Genomic DNA, 17,219 nt, shown 5'->3' with positions numbered 1-17,219 from the left:
TGGAGATTCCCAGCCAACAAACTAACATACCTTCCAGTGTCCTCTTGCCATCTCCATTTTCTACCAGGATGCGATCTGGTGCAGCACATAAACCGAAGCAGTGTTACCACATAAGGCCAGACAAAGATTAATTACACCACAGCCTGTCTAGCAGCCAGTGAAACCAACTGCTCTGAGCTAAGAGTTTGTGTGAACAGCCTGACCCTTTTTTCTGTCAGAGACATCAGTTCTTTTCTGTCCAGTCCAGACTAGATCAGTACAACAATAGTGCCCTTCAGTTTGACACCTGATCCCCCAACAGCTGGATGAGCTGCAGTGCAGCTCAGGAGCTCTCCCACTAGCACACAAGTTCTGAGAAGAGAGATGGAAAGTCCCTAAGCCTACCTCTCCTGAGACTGTGAACTGCATCTGGTATCCATGCTTGAATTTCATCACTAAATTGTTGAAACTAAACCCAAACTTTTCTCATAAGTGGCTAAGAATCCTATTGCAGGTTCACTTAGTCCCATGGCTTCAAGCCAAATAAACCAATCCCATCTATCTCAGGTTAAGAGTTAGCCAAGTGGCTGCATTTGTCACTACTGCACAGCTCCTACCACTGGCAAGACCACTGTAGCAATCAAAAGAAACTCAGCAAATACTTCTGACCCAAGAATACAGCAGAGATGCTCACTAACCTTCCCCTGTGATCCAGACATCTCGATGTAGAAATATAGTTCCTCTCAATCCAAACACAGTAGGTTTTACATAGTATTATATGGAGGTATGCTATCATGTGAATTTATAGCATGCTACTTATGTCAAAAAAAAACAAAACACAACAAAACCAACACGGGTATGTTTTTGTCCCACAGTAGGTGTGAGTCAACTTATCCATCTCCAGTGAGGGTGAAACACTGCACCCTTATTGTGGGAGAACAGGCACCAGGCTGGGCAAGTAGAGCTGTAACTTGCCAGGAATCCACACCCTCACCTTGCACTGACTTGTTCATGGCATCATACCTCTAGCAGCTCCTACTTCAGAGACACCTCCCTTCTTCTAAACAAGAACTCTAATTAGACATAAACAGGAACCAGAACTTCACACTCTGATTATACGAATTTTGAGAAACCTGAACTCCATTTTAAAAGTCCAGATCTATTTTTATTTCTGTTGCTAACACAGTGTCTCTTCCCGTCTTCCTGCTATCAGAAAGCTACTCTGGCCTCCTGGGCTAGCTTACAGTTCACAGTCATTATGAAAACTTCTTCAGAGCTGTAAAAGTTGCTCTGCAATACTGCCATTACAAAGGAAAGAAAAAATAAGAGCATCCAGTACCTGCCCAAGCTACTAAAGTGACTTCCAGGTGTGATTACATCCAAAAGTTTCATTTCAAAGGCTTTTTTTTTTTCCCCTTACTTCCACTTTGCATGCCTTTGAGGCAACTTCTCTAAGGTAAGCTGAAGTTAAACATTTCAGGTCCCTGTATCCAAGGACAAATTTGTGATACAAGTTTGGACACTCCTCATATAACAGAATTGGAATGACACGGTTAACAGAAGTCAGGATTGCCATTTTGACACTGCTCTAGACATGTGCCAACAGTCTAACAGTGATGTACTCAATATCTGCATCCCATTCTACCATCACTTCTATTTACAGAGAGCAGAAAAGCACTTTGGTGTGACAGCAGGGGCTTGGTAATCAAATCAGAAATCATCAGAGGGAGACTTACAACCTCATGGATGACTCAGCCATTCACATAGCTCAATTCATCTAATTCAATCTTAGGTGCTCAACTAAGACTGCAAAAGAAAGAGGGTCTATTTAGTGCCATATTGAAAGCTGCATTTGTAGAGAGGACATCTGTCACCTAAGAGCTGCATTGAAATTACCAAACAGATGGGTATGAGCTTTTAGCACTGTAAGTATGTTCTGCATTGATCTAGTGACCTGGGGGCAAAAAGCTCCATGTATCTCCTTATATGACCTCAAGTCACTGGTACCATCTCTATCTCTAATAAGTAGAGAATTTCGAAATAAGTTGTCATGCTTATACTCCTCCTCCCCTTCTTGCAATGCCATCAGCTCAGTTCTGAAGAGAATGAAGAATGAATTTCTCAGAACTTGCCTGTAGTTCTCCCATACAGGCACAGAGGTGTGATTTAAAAGCATAGCTTGAAAGCATGTGAACTTTTATAGAGTTTAAAGGGAGCTTAAACAACAAGGCCTTTGTTTCAACTTGCATCCTCCACCAGGGTGAAAATAAAAAAGATTATGTGACACGTTGTGAAGTTCTAGCTTTAGCCATTAGTCACGTTTAAATGGGTTATAAATAGGAAGGGGAAAGAAAAGCTAACAACCAGAATGAATTGGTGTAACCAGCTCCTTCTCCAAGTTCCCTTACCACTATAAACACTTGTTTAATTGTCTTCTGGAACACGAAGCCTGTATTCTTAATTGCAAAAATCCACTAAGGTTCAGAGTTGCTACTCACACCCAGTAACTGGATTTGTTTAAAGGGAGGACCATTTATCCTTTATCCTGTGGGAAGTTGTTAACGCCCAGCCATTTCCCCCTTGTATTCGCCCCTCACTGACCCCAGAGAGACCACTTCGCATGAAATAGTTTTTTTTTTTTTTCTTTCTTTTGGAGACAAGAGTATTGGAGCAGTATACACTATACAGTAAATCCTGAAATATACAATAACTTAACAGCTAGCACCTTTGTGGAATTAGCTAGTTTTGGGTCCAATCCGTACTAGAGTTGTTTCTTTTTTTTTGGTGCAAATTACACAACATTATTTTCAGAATAATCCAAGATGTCATGTTTCACACAGAGGTACAGCAACCTGTTTGGGTTTAATGTATCTACTTCAACTTGGTTTGCTTTAAACTTCCACAAACATCCCAGCACAAACACATATTCCCACAAAAAGGAGTAAACAGTCATTTACATTCCTGGGTATGTAAGTCTACTGACTTCCATACAAGAAAGCTGTTCTCTGGCCCTTTGTGCTCTAGGAAAAACTTTCAGAATCTCTCTTATGCCAAACAGCATATTTGACAGTACAGTTGAAATATATAACTGTTCTTTTTGTTCTCAAGAGCAGCTATTTCCAGATTTGGGATTGGCCAGGCTTCAATCCAGAAAACAGGAGTTTTCATGACAATCCCCAAATAACTTCAGAAGTCAGGAAATATCCCAGTTAGGAAAGGGGTGGATTCATCCTGCCTGAAGTATTTGGCAGACCAAGCATCCCACATTTCCCAAACATTCAAGGAATCCATCCTTCAATTTCTGTAAGATTTCCAGCTGAGTTTTATGCTGGCAACCAGTGCTTTATCACAGTCACCCACTATCCATGCACTACACGGGAGCAACTATTGATCATCCGGCAAGTTTTATAAATTGCAGCTGCACCCGTTCTGTCATGATTTATATTGTCATTTTTGTCCAACTGCACCTCAAATACCAATTCTTCCCCCTCTGACACTAGCTAGAGCACAAAGAAGAAAAAATGCTCTCATCAAGAGAGCCTTTTGAGAGAAAGCCTCAGGGGGGAGTTATTTCCAAATAGAAGTAGTCAGGCAGTGGACAATTTGCAGCAAGATTTACTTCTGCATTTGTTTCAGGATATTTACAAAACTGTTTCAGAAGATCTTTACTTATCTGAGGGACAGGAGGTCTTCTCACAGTTACCTCGTTACACAGTCCAACCCAAGCTCACTCCTTTGACAGATCCCAAGACATGGAAGACAGAACTGCAGAACCCTGCCTGTGGTGAGGCGTAACCTACTAGTGTCAGCACATGGATGAGCACTCAACACACGTGCTGCCGTCCTAGGTTTGGTGTCATAGCATCATGGCAAGGTGTTCAACATTTGCCTCTGTTTCTGCGTCAATACGAAGAACACAGTATCCCAGCATGGCACTGGGAGAAACAGTTGTACTGTAGAAGGTACAGAGCACGTGCACGTACACATCCCATCTGTATGTTCTTCAAAAGCAATAGTCCTTACATGCCTTTGCTAGGTAACAGCTTTGTCATCTGTGGTTTCAAGACTGCGAAACTAACAGGATACAAGAATTTCTGCACTTTTGTGCAGGCAATTTATTTCTAAAGAGCTCCAAGGCGACACATCCAATAGAAAACACAATAACAAACAATTGCTGTTAAAATACTTCAGGTCAGTTGGCAAGTAGTCCTTTTGCTGGATATGAAAAGTAGGAACCAAAGCTCTCTGCTGCCTTTTAGAGATGATGGCTCGGCTCTTCACAAATACAATACTGACACCCATACTTAGCAAGAACTGCCATTTTCATGCAGCAAAGGAGTTTGCTGCCACTGCTACTTCCTTTGCACACTGTTGTTGTTGGCCAGTCACAAAGGAGAAGCTCTCTTAAAGGCTCGGGACAGGGAGCGACACATGGTTCCTCCAGGTGCCCCAGGAGGAGCAGCCCCTGCACTGGAGGGTTCAGCTGTTTGGCAGGAATATAAGACCTGTGCTGAACAGCAACAGCACAAAGCACCCCTCGACACGCATGTATCAGCTTCTGGTTTTGAGTAACATAAAAGCTTGCTGAGCAAACAGTGTGCACAAGCCAGTCTAGGCACTGTCAAACCCAAAAACTTGTCTGAGCAAGCGGGGACAGACAGCCGTGTTAAGAACAATTTCTGCTAGGCTCCTTATAGTACCTAATAATACGGGCAACAATCCAGTTTTATAATACACTAATTACACGCCCCTGGCTGGGCCTTCTGCTGGGATAGAAACGGGACGGACAGCTTCCTACTAGTTTCCTGTTGGTGAAATCCTAGTCAAGTAAACAGAACTGTTTTCATCAACCAGTTTCAAAGGTTCAGACAAAGCGAGTGTGTTTCTCCTGCCGATAGCTACTGTTCTAAGTACCAAGGAAACATTCCAGGCAGCTACAGCAATATTTCTTCACAGGCACCACTGTCATTGGCAGGTTACCACCTACATAAGAACAGCTTGTATGAGCTTCATCCAGAGAAGACTTTGGTGATGTTCTGAGATAAGGAAGCTCTTGGAAGACCTAACAGATACAAATACCTGAACAATAGGCCATGACAGTGATAAAGATTCAGTTAGGATACTTCAGGACACGCAAAAACAGCCTCCTCCAGACAGGAAGGGTCTGATTCTTTTTCCTCATGCACAACCGTGTCTAACCACAACGATCTACTTATTGACTGCCTCACTACTTGACCACACGATAATCTGTTTCTCACACTGGGAAAACTGAAAGGATTATGTCAGACTTCTACGTCATGGCCATTGCAGGATAATCCATTTCACAGCAGTATTCCTGATTTTTGAAACTCCCTTGAGCTTTGATTAGACTGCCAAGAAAACACACTTCTCTTCTTCAACGCACTGCTACATCACAAAAGCTGCTATAAGCAGCACATCACAACATGGAAACCATTCAGACTACCTGAAGGCAAATCCAGAACATTTTCAGTTGACTCAAGGCAGCTAAGATGTTGAGAAATAGTCAGCACAGAACTTGCCAAATAATTCCTCTAAGAAGTAGTAACCTAAAACATATTATAAAAACATGTTCTTAGCAGTTGCTAAAGATCTAAGTGTGTTCTAGAAGCCAGGGATGAATGTCTTTAACACTTACGAAACTACTTCTCTCACACGCTGAGGTATATATACTATAATCACTCATAATAGACTCTTCAAGTATTTTTCATGCGTGTTGTTCTTTAACATTATTTTATTTATTTAATTATTTAATATTATTCCTTTAAACTATTGTGCATGCTTTTAGCGTCAAGTCCCACAGAACTCACAAGGCAAATAGTTCTGGAGGAGCACATACCCCTTCAACACAAGCAAGGAATTCAAACTGTCTTCATTAAGATCAAAGACTTTATGGTTATCTAACAAAAAGCTTTATTGGTAACTAACATACCATCTGAGACATGAAAATCCTAGTTGACACAAGGCACATGGGCTTTCTTCATTTTTTTTCCTCATCCTCACTCCAGGACTGATCAACTCCTTCTATCCACAACTTCAGATCCTCATTTTATAACCAGAAGTTAAGTAAGACTTCTCTTGCCATTTAACAGCTTCCTTATATTCCCTTTTTGCTGCAAGTTACACCACATGCATCCTTGTGAACCAAACCTGAGTTCACGTTAATGAAATTGTGGCTGCTGATTTTCAGTCCCTTCTTAACATATCTAGACTCACAAAACCACTACACCACTGTTAACTTTTGCAGTATCTAAACAGTTATTTTTAAAATCAAAACTCATGTATCTTGTGATTTTTGTCATTTCAGCATTTGGAACCGACATTTTCCTAAAAATGAAAACAACACTTGTATAAATTGCTAGTCCACTTGCCTACTTGGAGCCTGACTGACTTCTGAATATTCCAGGTTGAAAACTGGTAACTGGCTAACACATAGTAGCTGCTGGAAACAGCCATTTCTGATTCTGAACATCTGCAATACAGATACTTGCTAGATATGACTGGCTCCAACAGTAGGAATCCTGATACACATAACATATTACAGTTGATAAAAACACAGGACCTCACTATGTTAATGGTGAAATTAATGATGAATTCTTTAGCCAGGTCTACAGCTCTATTAGAGTCAGGCTATATACACACTAGAAAGATGGTATCATTTTTAAACCTGTATGGAGATTGGTCATAAAGGGAAATTAAAATCTCAGGGCAGAAAAAAGGTGGAGAGACTTTATTTTGTATGTGTTGCAAATAGTAACATTGACCACAACAGTACAATCAGTGATGAGAATTCCACTCAGATGCTTGGAACTAGAAAAAAGTCCAAGTTCCAGATTTGTCCCTCTAGAAAAAATGCTAAGGCATTCCCTGATCTGAAAGGGTTCCTAAACACATGTACTGACTTTCTTGCACTGTAATACAAAGGATGAGGTATTTCCTTTAATGTGGATTTTCATCTAAGTGACCCCTATTGTACTTGCTTCATTACAGGAAGAAACCATCCAGGCTTCCACCTTGCAGAATTACACAAGTGACATCTGTCTCTCCTCTTTCAAAAAGACCCAAAAGAGGTACAGGTAGCAAAAAAGAGAAGAGAAGGAAGCAAAGAACAGCAGAAGGTAATCCTGTCTTGATTGATTTACATCATGTCAACAGAAGGGATGGTTGACTGATTATGATTATACTGAGATTCTTGTGCTCCTCGTTCTTTCCCCATCTCCAGTTGGATGGCAAAAGCTGTCAGGAAACTGATGAGTCAGCACGCTGCTGCTGTTTGTCTTAGCTATGAGGCATTGATTTTTTTCCCCAACGCTTTGATATAGGGTCACGGGTAACCTAAGTAAAATCTTTACCAAGAGCAACAGGGTCAGGCAGCAAGAGCTGTTAGTTTGAACAACAACAACAAAAAAAGTCAATTCTATTTTTACAGTATTTGTTTGGATATTTTATTTTTCTAAGACACCTTAGAGAAAAAAGATTTTTTTTCCTTAAGCTTTTTACAGTAAAAGTAAGAAGGAATCATGCACACTTTTCACAAGATCTTCTTTCAAAACTCCCTGATTATTTCCCTGTAAACAGGTATCTTATTCATGCGTCTAATTAACATAAGAACTGAGGCTAAAATTTAGAATAACTCCTATATATGGAAGTTTTTAGAAGGTAGTGCTTCCACTGCTTTAACATTTCTCCAGAAACCAGGCCCCCTTTAACAGAACTGAAATTAGATGATGAAAAATCCATCACCAGGCATTTGGAAACTCTAAGCAATGCTGTTTGGCCAGAAAATCTTACATTCTCTTGCTAGTAGTTCAATATTAACGTTATTCTTAAAATTTATCAAATTTTCTGTTTGGTTAAAAATGCAAAGGTAGTTCAGGGAACTCGGAGAGCTTTAATGTTGTATAGTAGACCTCTGTAAAAGGAATGATGATGTTTCCATCTGCAGTGAGGTGCAATCAAAGAATCTCTGCTTAATAGGGTTGAGATTAGTTATACAGCAAAATACAGAGTCAGACCATAAAAAGTTAATTGCAAATCTTCATTTTCTTGTTTAAATTGGCAGGAAATTGTGAAATATTTCCCCTATAAATGCATAGGTGAGCTATTATGTAGAATTTATCATTAACAGGGTGGAAGGGAGGAAGTACAGAGTGAAGTAGTAATAGCTTGTGGTAAGAAACCAGTTGGTTCTGAAGGAGACTGCCATTGTGCAGGAAAGGTCTATATATTAAAATATAAGTCTGAGATTCTTGGCAAAGTCAGCTTTAAGACAGTCCACTGAAGAGTTGTTTTAGGTTGTAAATGAATGTATGTCCTGGTTTCAGTTAGGACAGAGTTAATCTTCCAGAATAATATTTCTAATAGCACGAGCCGGCCTAAACCACAACAATGTAGTAGCAGGTGCTATTTACTACACATCTCATAGCAGTAGCAGTACACTGAGATATACACTACATAAGTAGCACTGCTAAGAAATTCAGGAAAACCAAAGTTTTTCAAGCCCTGTCTGGATGCATCAGTGGAATGTTGATGCCCCAAAACATTTCATATCCTTAGCTCTACTCAGCACTTTGTAGGGATGAAGCAGCATTCAGTGTAACAGCAGTCATATTATATATAAATTATATTATATATATACATATAGACAGCAGTCAGTCATATTTGAGGTGAAGCACAGAAATGAGAACATGTACATAATTTCATACAAGTAGAAACAACAAAGCCATAGAAAGGCTGTACTTTTCACTTGACATCCTCTCTCAGCATGGATCTCTCCTGAAAACACTTGTTCTAGTTGAGAATCTCTCACTCTTAGAGCCATGCACTGGTAAATAGCTCCTCCTTTGGCAGTAACACCCAAGACTAACTGAAGCATCCTCTTCAGGTCTGAAACTTGATACGCTACACTACAGAGGTATTTAAGACTCTTGGCATCTTTATGGTAATAAGCTGCAAAGGACTCTTCAGATGGATTCTCAGACTGGATTTTCAGCAGAGTGTTCTGTTATGGAAATAGCAGAGGGGTGAACAAAAATACATCAAACAGCTCTTAGAGAGACTGTGTCACCTCGAATCTGTGCTAATGATTAAGTCTTCCTCATTAATTCCATTAGAAAAAGTAGAGATTTTTTGTTGTTGCTGTTTAAAGGTTCACCCACCATTTCAGAAACAAGAGAATTTGTAATTGGCCACCTCAGCTCTGTGTTCCTCCTGTGCTCCATACAGCCTATCACCATCTTTGCTTAGGAAGATACTTACTTCTGATGTTTAAGTATCATTCCCTTCCAACCACATCAAGCAAGTCTAAATATATATATATAGAGAGAGAGATAGATAGATAGATAGATATAGATAGATAGATATATCTATCAGCAACTATCACATTTGTGATTATTAGGAATTAAATACCATGCTGTATTTTTGCTTGACAAATACAACTTCAGTCAGTAATAGAAAAACTGTCTCTGTTCTAACACTTCTTGGAAATACAAGCATAAACAAAGAGAAGCTTTATGGAGTTAGACCACGCCACTTTGCTTTTCTGAAGCAAGTAGAAGCCCAAGAGTTCACTACCAAACATTATTTCAAGCATTACTATCACATACTTGGTAAAGTCAGTGGCAAATAACCGGCAGTTTAAAATCAGACCTTGTGCAACAAGTGGAAACAATGATCTTGGTTCTGTGACTGACCGATGGCAATTGCCCATGGTGACATACAGTAAGGAGGCACAGACTGTGGTACATTCCATAAGCCAGCTATTCCTAAATGAAATTCAGTTCAGGTGCGTTCCTTTTCACTTCCAGGTCAAAGTAACTAGCCACAAACCCTTTGACTAATCTTTATCGTGATTTTTCAGCTGGCTCAGCATGTCACTGTTGTGACTAACACTTGGGGTAGGAATGTGTGGACTCTGACAAGAACAGGAAGTGTGGGCCTTGCTTAAAATATGACTCAGGGCACAACATCAATTTCAGCTCTGAAATCAACTCACAAAAAAAGTTCTTTCCTACAATCCTGGGCCTGAAAATCCTGAATTATTTTCTGGAAAACAGATCCCAAGTTACATTCCTCCAGTTTCTACAACAGACAGCCAAAAACTTCTGCTGAATGCTGAACAAACCCACTAGGAATCTAACCCCGCAAATTGATGAAAGATGCCACAAGAGGAAGCTAATCTCTTCCTCCTTCCTAGAAGGAACAGATGGCCCAGAGGGAAGGCAGTATTGTAATAATCTCCAAGTTATAATCTCCTCTAGCAGTGCTTTCTTAAGAGGTAGTATGACCTCCACCAGTTCACATCTTAATATCCAACTTAAGGCCTTCACCGATTGCCTGCTGGGGAGAGGCCTCAACATGCATATCCAAACATGCCCTCCCAACCACACTAGTAAGCTTGCAGCTGTTCTATCAGGTGTCATCAAATTCACATACTTGCAAATCATACATTATTTTTCACCTAAAACCCCTACAGTACTAATGAACTCCGATTTTCTTAAATCACAGTAGTTGTTTTTTATCCCAAACATGCAACAGGGAGATCCTAGGGTGCCATTGCTCAAGATCACATTAGTTGGAAGAGAAACACGTGCACTAAAATTGCTCAAAGAGTGATAAAGAACGGGCCCTCCATTTGGCATTTCAAACTCACAAAGCAGGAGTGTTCAGCAGAGCCTTGAAAACTTCTGGCATCACTTTGTCTGTGAAACATTGTGGTTAATGTCATAGACTGTAATTTTTAAGTAACCAACCTCAAAAAAGTCGCATGAATGAGCGTGGTGAAATGCATCAGTTGTGCATTTACAGTAGACCACTCCTTTAAGACAATGGGGGTGTACGTTAGTCTTACATACACCATCCAATTCAGTCATTAATTTCAAGCCAGCTCTTTTAAAGTAATTGTTTCTGAATTGTTACTTGAAAAAAAAAAAAAAAGACAGGTTTTACTCAGAATAGTCTACATTTTTATTTTTTAAGTGGGAAAGGATAAAAGTAAAAAGGCAAAATTTGACATTGGGTAAAATGTATCTGCAAACTTCTAAAGCAGGAAAACAAAATTACTGTATTATGACAAGATTAATTTAAAGAGCAGTGAAATATAGCCAAATGCAAATAGTTATGCACAATCAGGAAAATAGACGTATACACTCAAGCAGGGACGTACTTAATGTCACATCCTCTTGCTTTGCCAACAGGATGAAAAAAAAAAAAAGAACTAAACCTGATACAGTATATTAGAAAAAAAGTCTCAGGCTTACCTGAAACTTAGACAGCTATTTGTGGAATTCCAACTTTCAGCTACTTTTAGTTACAATGTCAAATTTAAAGACTTTTACCACAAAACTATCTGTTTTTTCAGAATTGTTTGGCTAGCTTTCTGGGTGAACACAACCGGATTCAAAAGACGTGGTGTTTTGTATCAGACCAGCTGGCTTTAAAATACTCCACATGCTAAGGATTTAAGGGAAAAATCAGGCTACTGAAGACAGGTTTATACTGACACTTCCAAGCAATCTGTAAGAAAAATTAGGTTGAGACAAACCAGTGTGTAGGGAAAGACACCCCTTGCTATCTGCAGACAGGTATTTTACAACCCCCAGCACACATAGCTTCGCAAAGAATGATAAGCCTGAGCTTTAAAAAGTGCTAATATTATAAAAGTGATTTGGTAAAGCCTTTCATTCTCAAACAGTTGGTCTCTTGACAACGTGTCTCTGAAGCTCCTAAGCACACATATAATAAAAACCTCATCAAGAACAGATCCCAGCAAAGGGACAGATATGTGGTTGGAAGCTGTGAAAGTTCACACTTCAGAAAAAAACAAGCTAACGAACTGCTGAGCCCTGTTAATTGTTTCTTAAAAAAAAAAAAAAAAAAAAAAACCACAACCAACAAACCAAAACACAAGCTGTAAATAGAGATTCTAAAACTTGGACTGATATGCTTAAAAGCAGGTTTTATAATAAACCTGTCATAGATCTCTTAAATAAAAGTATTTAGATTACAATTTTCTTGTTTCTAAAGCATCTCAAATCTGGATAAATAATACTAAAATTACAAGCACACACATGCTCTTAAAAAAAGTCAAAGAAATAGTTTTGTCAATTTTCTCGTCCACAGACTACACTCCACATGCAAACTTCTTATAGACTTGCACAGAAACATACACAGTCAAGACTAAGCTATTATCTTTAGAAGTTTCTTTTTAAAAAAAATTATGAAATCCACCTGGTGCTTGAACCAGAGCCTAACAGAAGGCAGAGCATGCGCATGAGCAGGACGAGCAGAGCCAGCAATGCCCTTCCAACACCCTGTCAAGTACACGCGCTCTCCACAGCAACAGGCACCTTGCACCACATGTACTTTTAAAGGAGCTGTATGCCTTACAAGAATACTGTGTCTTCTGAAAAACACCAACTGAGATGATCTTGTTTTCATGAGGCAGAAGAAAGCAGTAGGACAGCAAGCAACAAAGCCTTTTTTTCCCCTTTGAGGAGAGGTGTGAGAAGATGCACGTAGAATTCCTTCAACATAATTTACCTTTTATTGTTCCTACAGCACAGTTACATTAGAGTCAAGCTCATGCATGAAGTGTCCTACAAGGACAACTTCAGACCACCAAGCTCTGCTCTTGTGCTGGGAGCACAAAGAAGGATGCAGCCAAATGGGCGCTGAATCACATTTCCTCCAGGGGCTAAGGAACCTTTCCAACAGTTCTAGGGGCTTTTATTCAGTCCTTTAACAGAAGAGATGGACAAGTTAGCAATGGATCACTTCACAGATTTCGCTAGCTCTGGAAGTCAAATTAAAGAACTGAGCTGACAGAAAAGTTTGGCTTTTTTTCAGAATCAACTGAAGAGATTGTATCTCTTGCAATTTTAAGGTGCCCGTGTTGAGACAAATTTAAGGGAGCAGTTCAAAGAAAATGCTTAGCCTCTGCTTTCTGAAATATCACTGTGATGAGTCAAAGTACGTATCTTAGTATATATGTTTTTTTGTTTTTTTTTTTTTAAAGAGTCTTCTCCATCAGTTATTTAGGCCTAGCAGTACAAGGAACGAATAGGCCTCCATTCCCAAAATCTTGGGATTTGCCCTTAACTAAAACCATGAAGAGAACTGCAGCCAAATTCACTGATACACATAGCTAGCTTCAGAGTTCCTTGGAGTCCCAAGTTTTACAGCCACCAAACAAATCAATCTCTTTCTTTTACTGGCTGTGCATAAAACATAACATTTGCTTCAAGAAGAGCTTGTCTAGAAGTCTTTTGAATACAAAACAGGAAAAGGCACTGGTGGTGCTGGGGAAATGACACAGTAATATATTTTTTTAAAGCGTGCTGACCCATTAGAGCTAAAACACCCATCCCCGGCTGTTTACTCTATTAATGCAAAAGAAAGAAAAAAAAATGCAGTCTTTGGCAATCTAGGGCTCCTAATCATTAAGTCTAACACAGAGCAGCAGAACAATAAAAAGAGCAATTGCATTGTAAATTTATGTACCATGCACAGGTTATGGAATGTAGTGCAATAGGGCACTGTGCAGTGATAAAACCGCATTCCTTACAAAGTTAACAGCTTTAAGCTCATGATTTGTACATGTGGGCAATACTGAATGACCTTCATGCTTTCCAACACTCACAAGAAGGCAGATTTATTTGCAGTCACAAGTCAGCTGTTTTGTTTTGGGGGATAAACATATAGTTGAAAGAACAAAGGTTTAAACTTAGCATTAAGCAGCAAATGCAGATGCCAGTGCATCAGATTTAAAAGGTGAATTTGAAGCCCATATTCCAAAAAGCAGAGTAACATTAGCATCTGTGTAAACCCTGACAGAACAGTTGTTTGCTGCTCTTTTTTTTTTTTTTTTGGGGGGGGGGGGGGGGGGGGGGGGAGGGGGGGGAGGAGAGATTTTCATATCTCATTTCCATTATAAAACAGTAGCCTCTCTAACATTTGCCTTAAATTAAAAAAGTCCTGTTTCACCAGAAGACAGTGTTCACAATGAATAAATAAAGTTGCACTGCTCTTAGTTTAAGGGACATAATACAAGACTAAGTGTTTTCTGACAAAGAAAATCCATCAGACTATTTTACGCAAGCACTGCCTGTCTCAGCCTCAATTTTTTTTTAGAAATGAAAATTTTTGGAGAAGGTGGTCACTGAACCGGACTGCAGTATCCTAAGAACACTAGTATTAAAACAGCTAGCAGCTGTTCATTCATTGCACCAAAACCAACCCCAGTATACAGTAAACAGTAAAATGTGGCTTTTTTTGTTTAACAGACCAAGGTGATAACCTTAGATTATCTAAAACTTCCACATCATAGCTGTTATACTGCTGAAAATGAAGTCCTAATATAGATTAAAGGGAAGTAAAGAGACCACATTAAGCAGAGCTATTTCTGGATATGTAGAGACATAAGGGAATGGGACAGGAATCATTATATTTCCTGCATATCCAGAAATAAGACAGTTATGAAGCCTACAGTTCCTGACGTTCCAAAAACAAATGGCAAAGAAAATCTTATTTACAAGCATTTGCTTCTGGTTTTCAACTGCCCAGAGTTGCAGTAAGGAATTTAAATTGTTACTTCACAACCTGAAGTGCCCTCTTCTCAGGTACCTATGCAAAAAAAAAAAAAAAAAAAAGAAAGAAAAAGGACACCACAACTGCTAAACAGGATGACACAGTTAAATACTGAACACAGAGCAGGTTTGAGTACAAAGTTACCAAGGGAAGCACACAAGGCTTTGAGACTATAACACTATACAGGTCTTTATAAAAGGTTAATGGTTTGCTAGCTAAGTGCCAAGGTTCACAAAATGGGTATTTCTTTTTCATGAGATTTGAACTTTGAGCATTTTTCCTCAGAACACCAGTAAAAGCTCAACAGCAATCAGACAGGCTCACGGTATTTTCCATAGAAGTGTTTTCAAGCACTTTGTTAATAAAATAAGAGACCAAAACAAAGTCTAAATTAGACTCAGCCCTTTAGACATATGCTTCAGTTTGCTGCTCCTGGGTCAGACGGCTTGACAGTCTGAGTATAGTACTTGGATGACTAACACCAAAACGGGTTGAAAGCAGCAGCAATCATGACAGAGACAATAAAGACCCCAGCAATTGCACACAGCTCCAATGAAAGAAAAATGATTAAAAATAGCTTCAATAATGCAGAGAAAACACAGTTATGATGCTAAAACGCACTTTCTTAAAGGTCACTTTTCAGTAAAGGGATTACGTATGGTACTAACAACACACGTATAAATAAAGCATATGGCATAAGCAAACGTTAGGATAAGATTTTAGATACATTTAAGAATGGAACTTCAAGGTAAACTGGATACAAAGTGCCATGATAAGAACACAGACAAGTTAAGGAAGGTGTGTGTGATGTTAAGAAAGCGATCAATTTAAAAACAGCAACAGAAAAGCAAATCAAAACCTCCTGCAATGAAAGACACAAAGGTACACTGAGTTACAAGAACATAATCTTTGGAGATTTTAATATAAGCCGCTGTCTTTATCAGCGTAGATCAAACAGAAAATTCCTCTGAAGCTCATCACGTATGAGGAGACCAAGGTAGAGACATAATAGGATAAGAGGGCAGGAATACACTGCGTGTCCAACAGGGAGGCACTGATGGGTGCTTTAGGACAGCTCTCCCACTTGCCCGCTGCACAGATGAGGGGACACCGGGAACAGTTACAAGTATCTTCTTTCCCTACAGCAGGTCTCTCATCAAAATTAACAGGGAGGAACATAGGAAAGGGTGTTTAAGGGACGTTTCTGTGACGCGCAAAAACCCATCAGGCAGATTAGGTGCATGCCTGTGTGTGTATGCGTGGGGACTGGGAGACTGGTGTGCACCTCAGCTGCACCAGAGCAGTTTCAGGTGGAGGAAAGGGGCGCACGGGTCAGGGCAAAGGAGATTACAAAGGCAAGGGTGTGGCGTAATGGGTGCTAAAAGGTGGCGAGGGAAGCCTGAGATGAAAACCAAGTGTTTAGAAAAGAGTGTAAGTGGCACCAAGACGTATGTTTGCCAGGGGGGCCCGTGGGGACCCAGCGCAGGGCACGGGCTGAGGGCAGAGCGCCCGGTCCGAGTGGGAGGGTCGGCGGAGGGAAGGTGCAGGGCACAGCCTAGGGGAGGGCAGGGCAGGGCAGGTGAAGCGGCCGGGGGACGGCTCCGGGGGCGCGGCGCGGCGGGGCCCGGTACCTGGGCGTCTTGGCGGCGGCGCTCTCGCGGCGATCCAGCACGCCGGGCACGCAGTTGGTGAGCTCGGTCCAGTCGGCGTGCAGCCCGCAGCTCCAGCCCGTGGAGAAGCGGGAGAAGAGCCAGGTCTCCCGGCGGTTGGGGCGGTAGCAGGTGCACTTCTTCTGGCCGGGCCGGCAGTCGCAGGGCACCTCCAGGCGCACGTTCTGCACCAGGTGGCGGCCGAAGGTGGTGCCGCCCGTCTTCTGGATGTGCAGGAAGACGATCACGTCCTCGCCCTTCATGTCGAAGGCGAGCTCCCGCTCCAGCTCCCGCACGGGGAAGTAGTACTTCTTCACGTAGTGCGGGTCCGGCGTGGGGAAGAGGTCCGGCTCCTCCGAGTAGGAGCGGCCGCTGGGGGAACCCAGGCTCAGCCCCGGCCCCACGTACTGGTACAGGATGAGCATGAAGCACACCGAGACGGCCACGATCAGCAAGAACTTGCTGGTCCTCTCAACCATGGTCCTCCCCGCACGCTTCATGTGTCACCATCTCCCGGGGCTGCCGGCGCTGAGCAGACGGCGGCGGTGCCGGGGGGCGGGCGGCGGAGCCGGGCGCCTGTGCCAGCCGCCTCCCCCCTGCTCCCCGGAGCGGAGCGGCGCGGAGCGGAGCCTCCCCGGGGGCGGCGGGCCGCTCCCTGCCTCTCCTCGGCTCGGCTCCTCGCCGTCCCCGCCCGCCCCGGGAGCGGGGCAGGGGCAGCCCGCAGCCAGCCGCTGCGGAGGGGCCGCGGCAGAGCGGCTAACTTGGGCGGAGGGGCGGGAGGGGGCGGAGAGGGACCGGAGCGCAGAACCAGCCCCCTCCCGCCCCCCGCCTCCCCCCGCCTCAGGAAGCCAGCCCCATCCCGCCGCGGCCTCCGCTGTGCCCCGGACCCGGCGGCACCGGCGCGGCAGAGCCCGCCCGAGCCCGCCCCCCCGCCGGCTGCGCAGGGGCCCGGCCCGGCCCGGCTCGGCTCGGCTCGGCCCGGCTCGG

At 42.1% G+C, this 17,219-nt stretch overlaps 1 protein-coding gene across 2 annotated transcripts in view; it reads right to left on the bottom strand.

Moving 5' to 3' along the window:
- The window catches only part of HS6ST1 (heparan sulfate 6-O-sulfotransferase 1), a 180,233-nt gene extending 163,241 nt beyond the window's left edge, over positions 1–16,992 (bottom strand). Inside the window, exon 1 of one of the 2 annotated variants that reach the window (XM_040567602.1) lies at positions 16,215–16,992. In XM_040567602.1, coding sequence (XP_040423536.1) covers positions 16,215–16,732 — 518 coding nt within the window. In that variant the 5' untranslated portion in view covers positions 16,733–16,992. The remainder of the gene's footprint in view (positions 1–16,214) is intronic. The other variant, XM_040567603.1, reaches the window with a different exon arrangement.
- Between the last annotated feature and the right edge of the window lie 227 nt (positions 16,993–17,219).

Source organism: Cygnus olor, chromosome 9 (genome assembly GCF_009769625.2).
Source record: "Cygnus olor isolate bCygOlo1 chromosome 9, bCygOlo1.pri.v2, whole genome shotgun sequence".
NCBI lineage: Eukaryota > Metazoa > Chordata > Aves > Anseriformes > Anatidae > Cygnus > Cygnus olor.
This window is presented reverse-complemented; position numbering and strand designations above follow the sequence as displayed.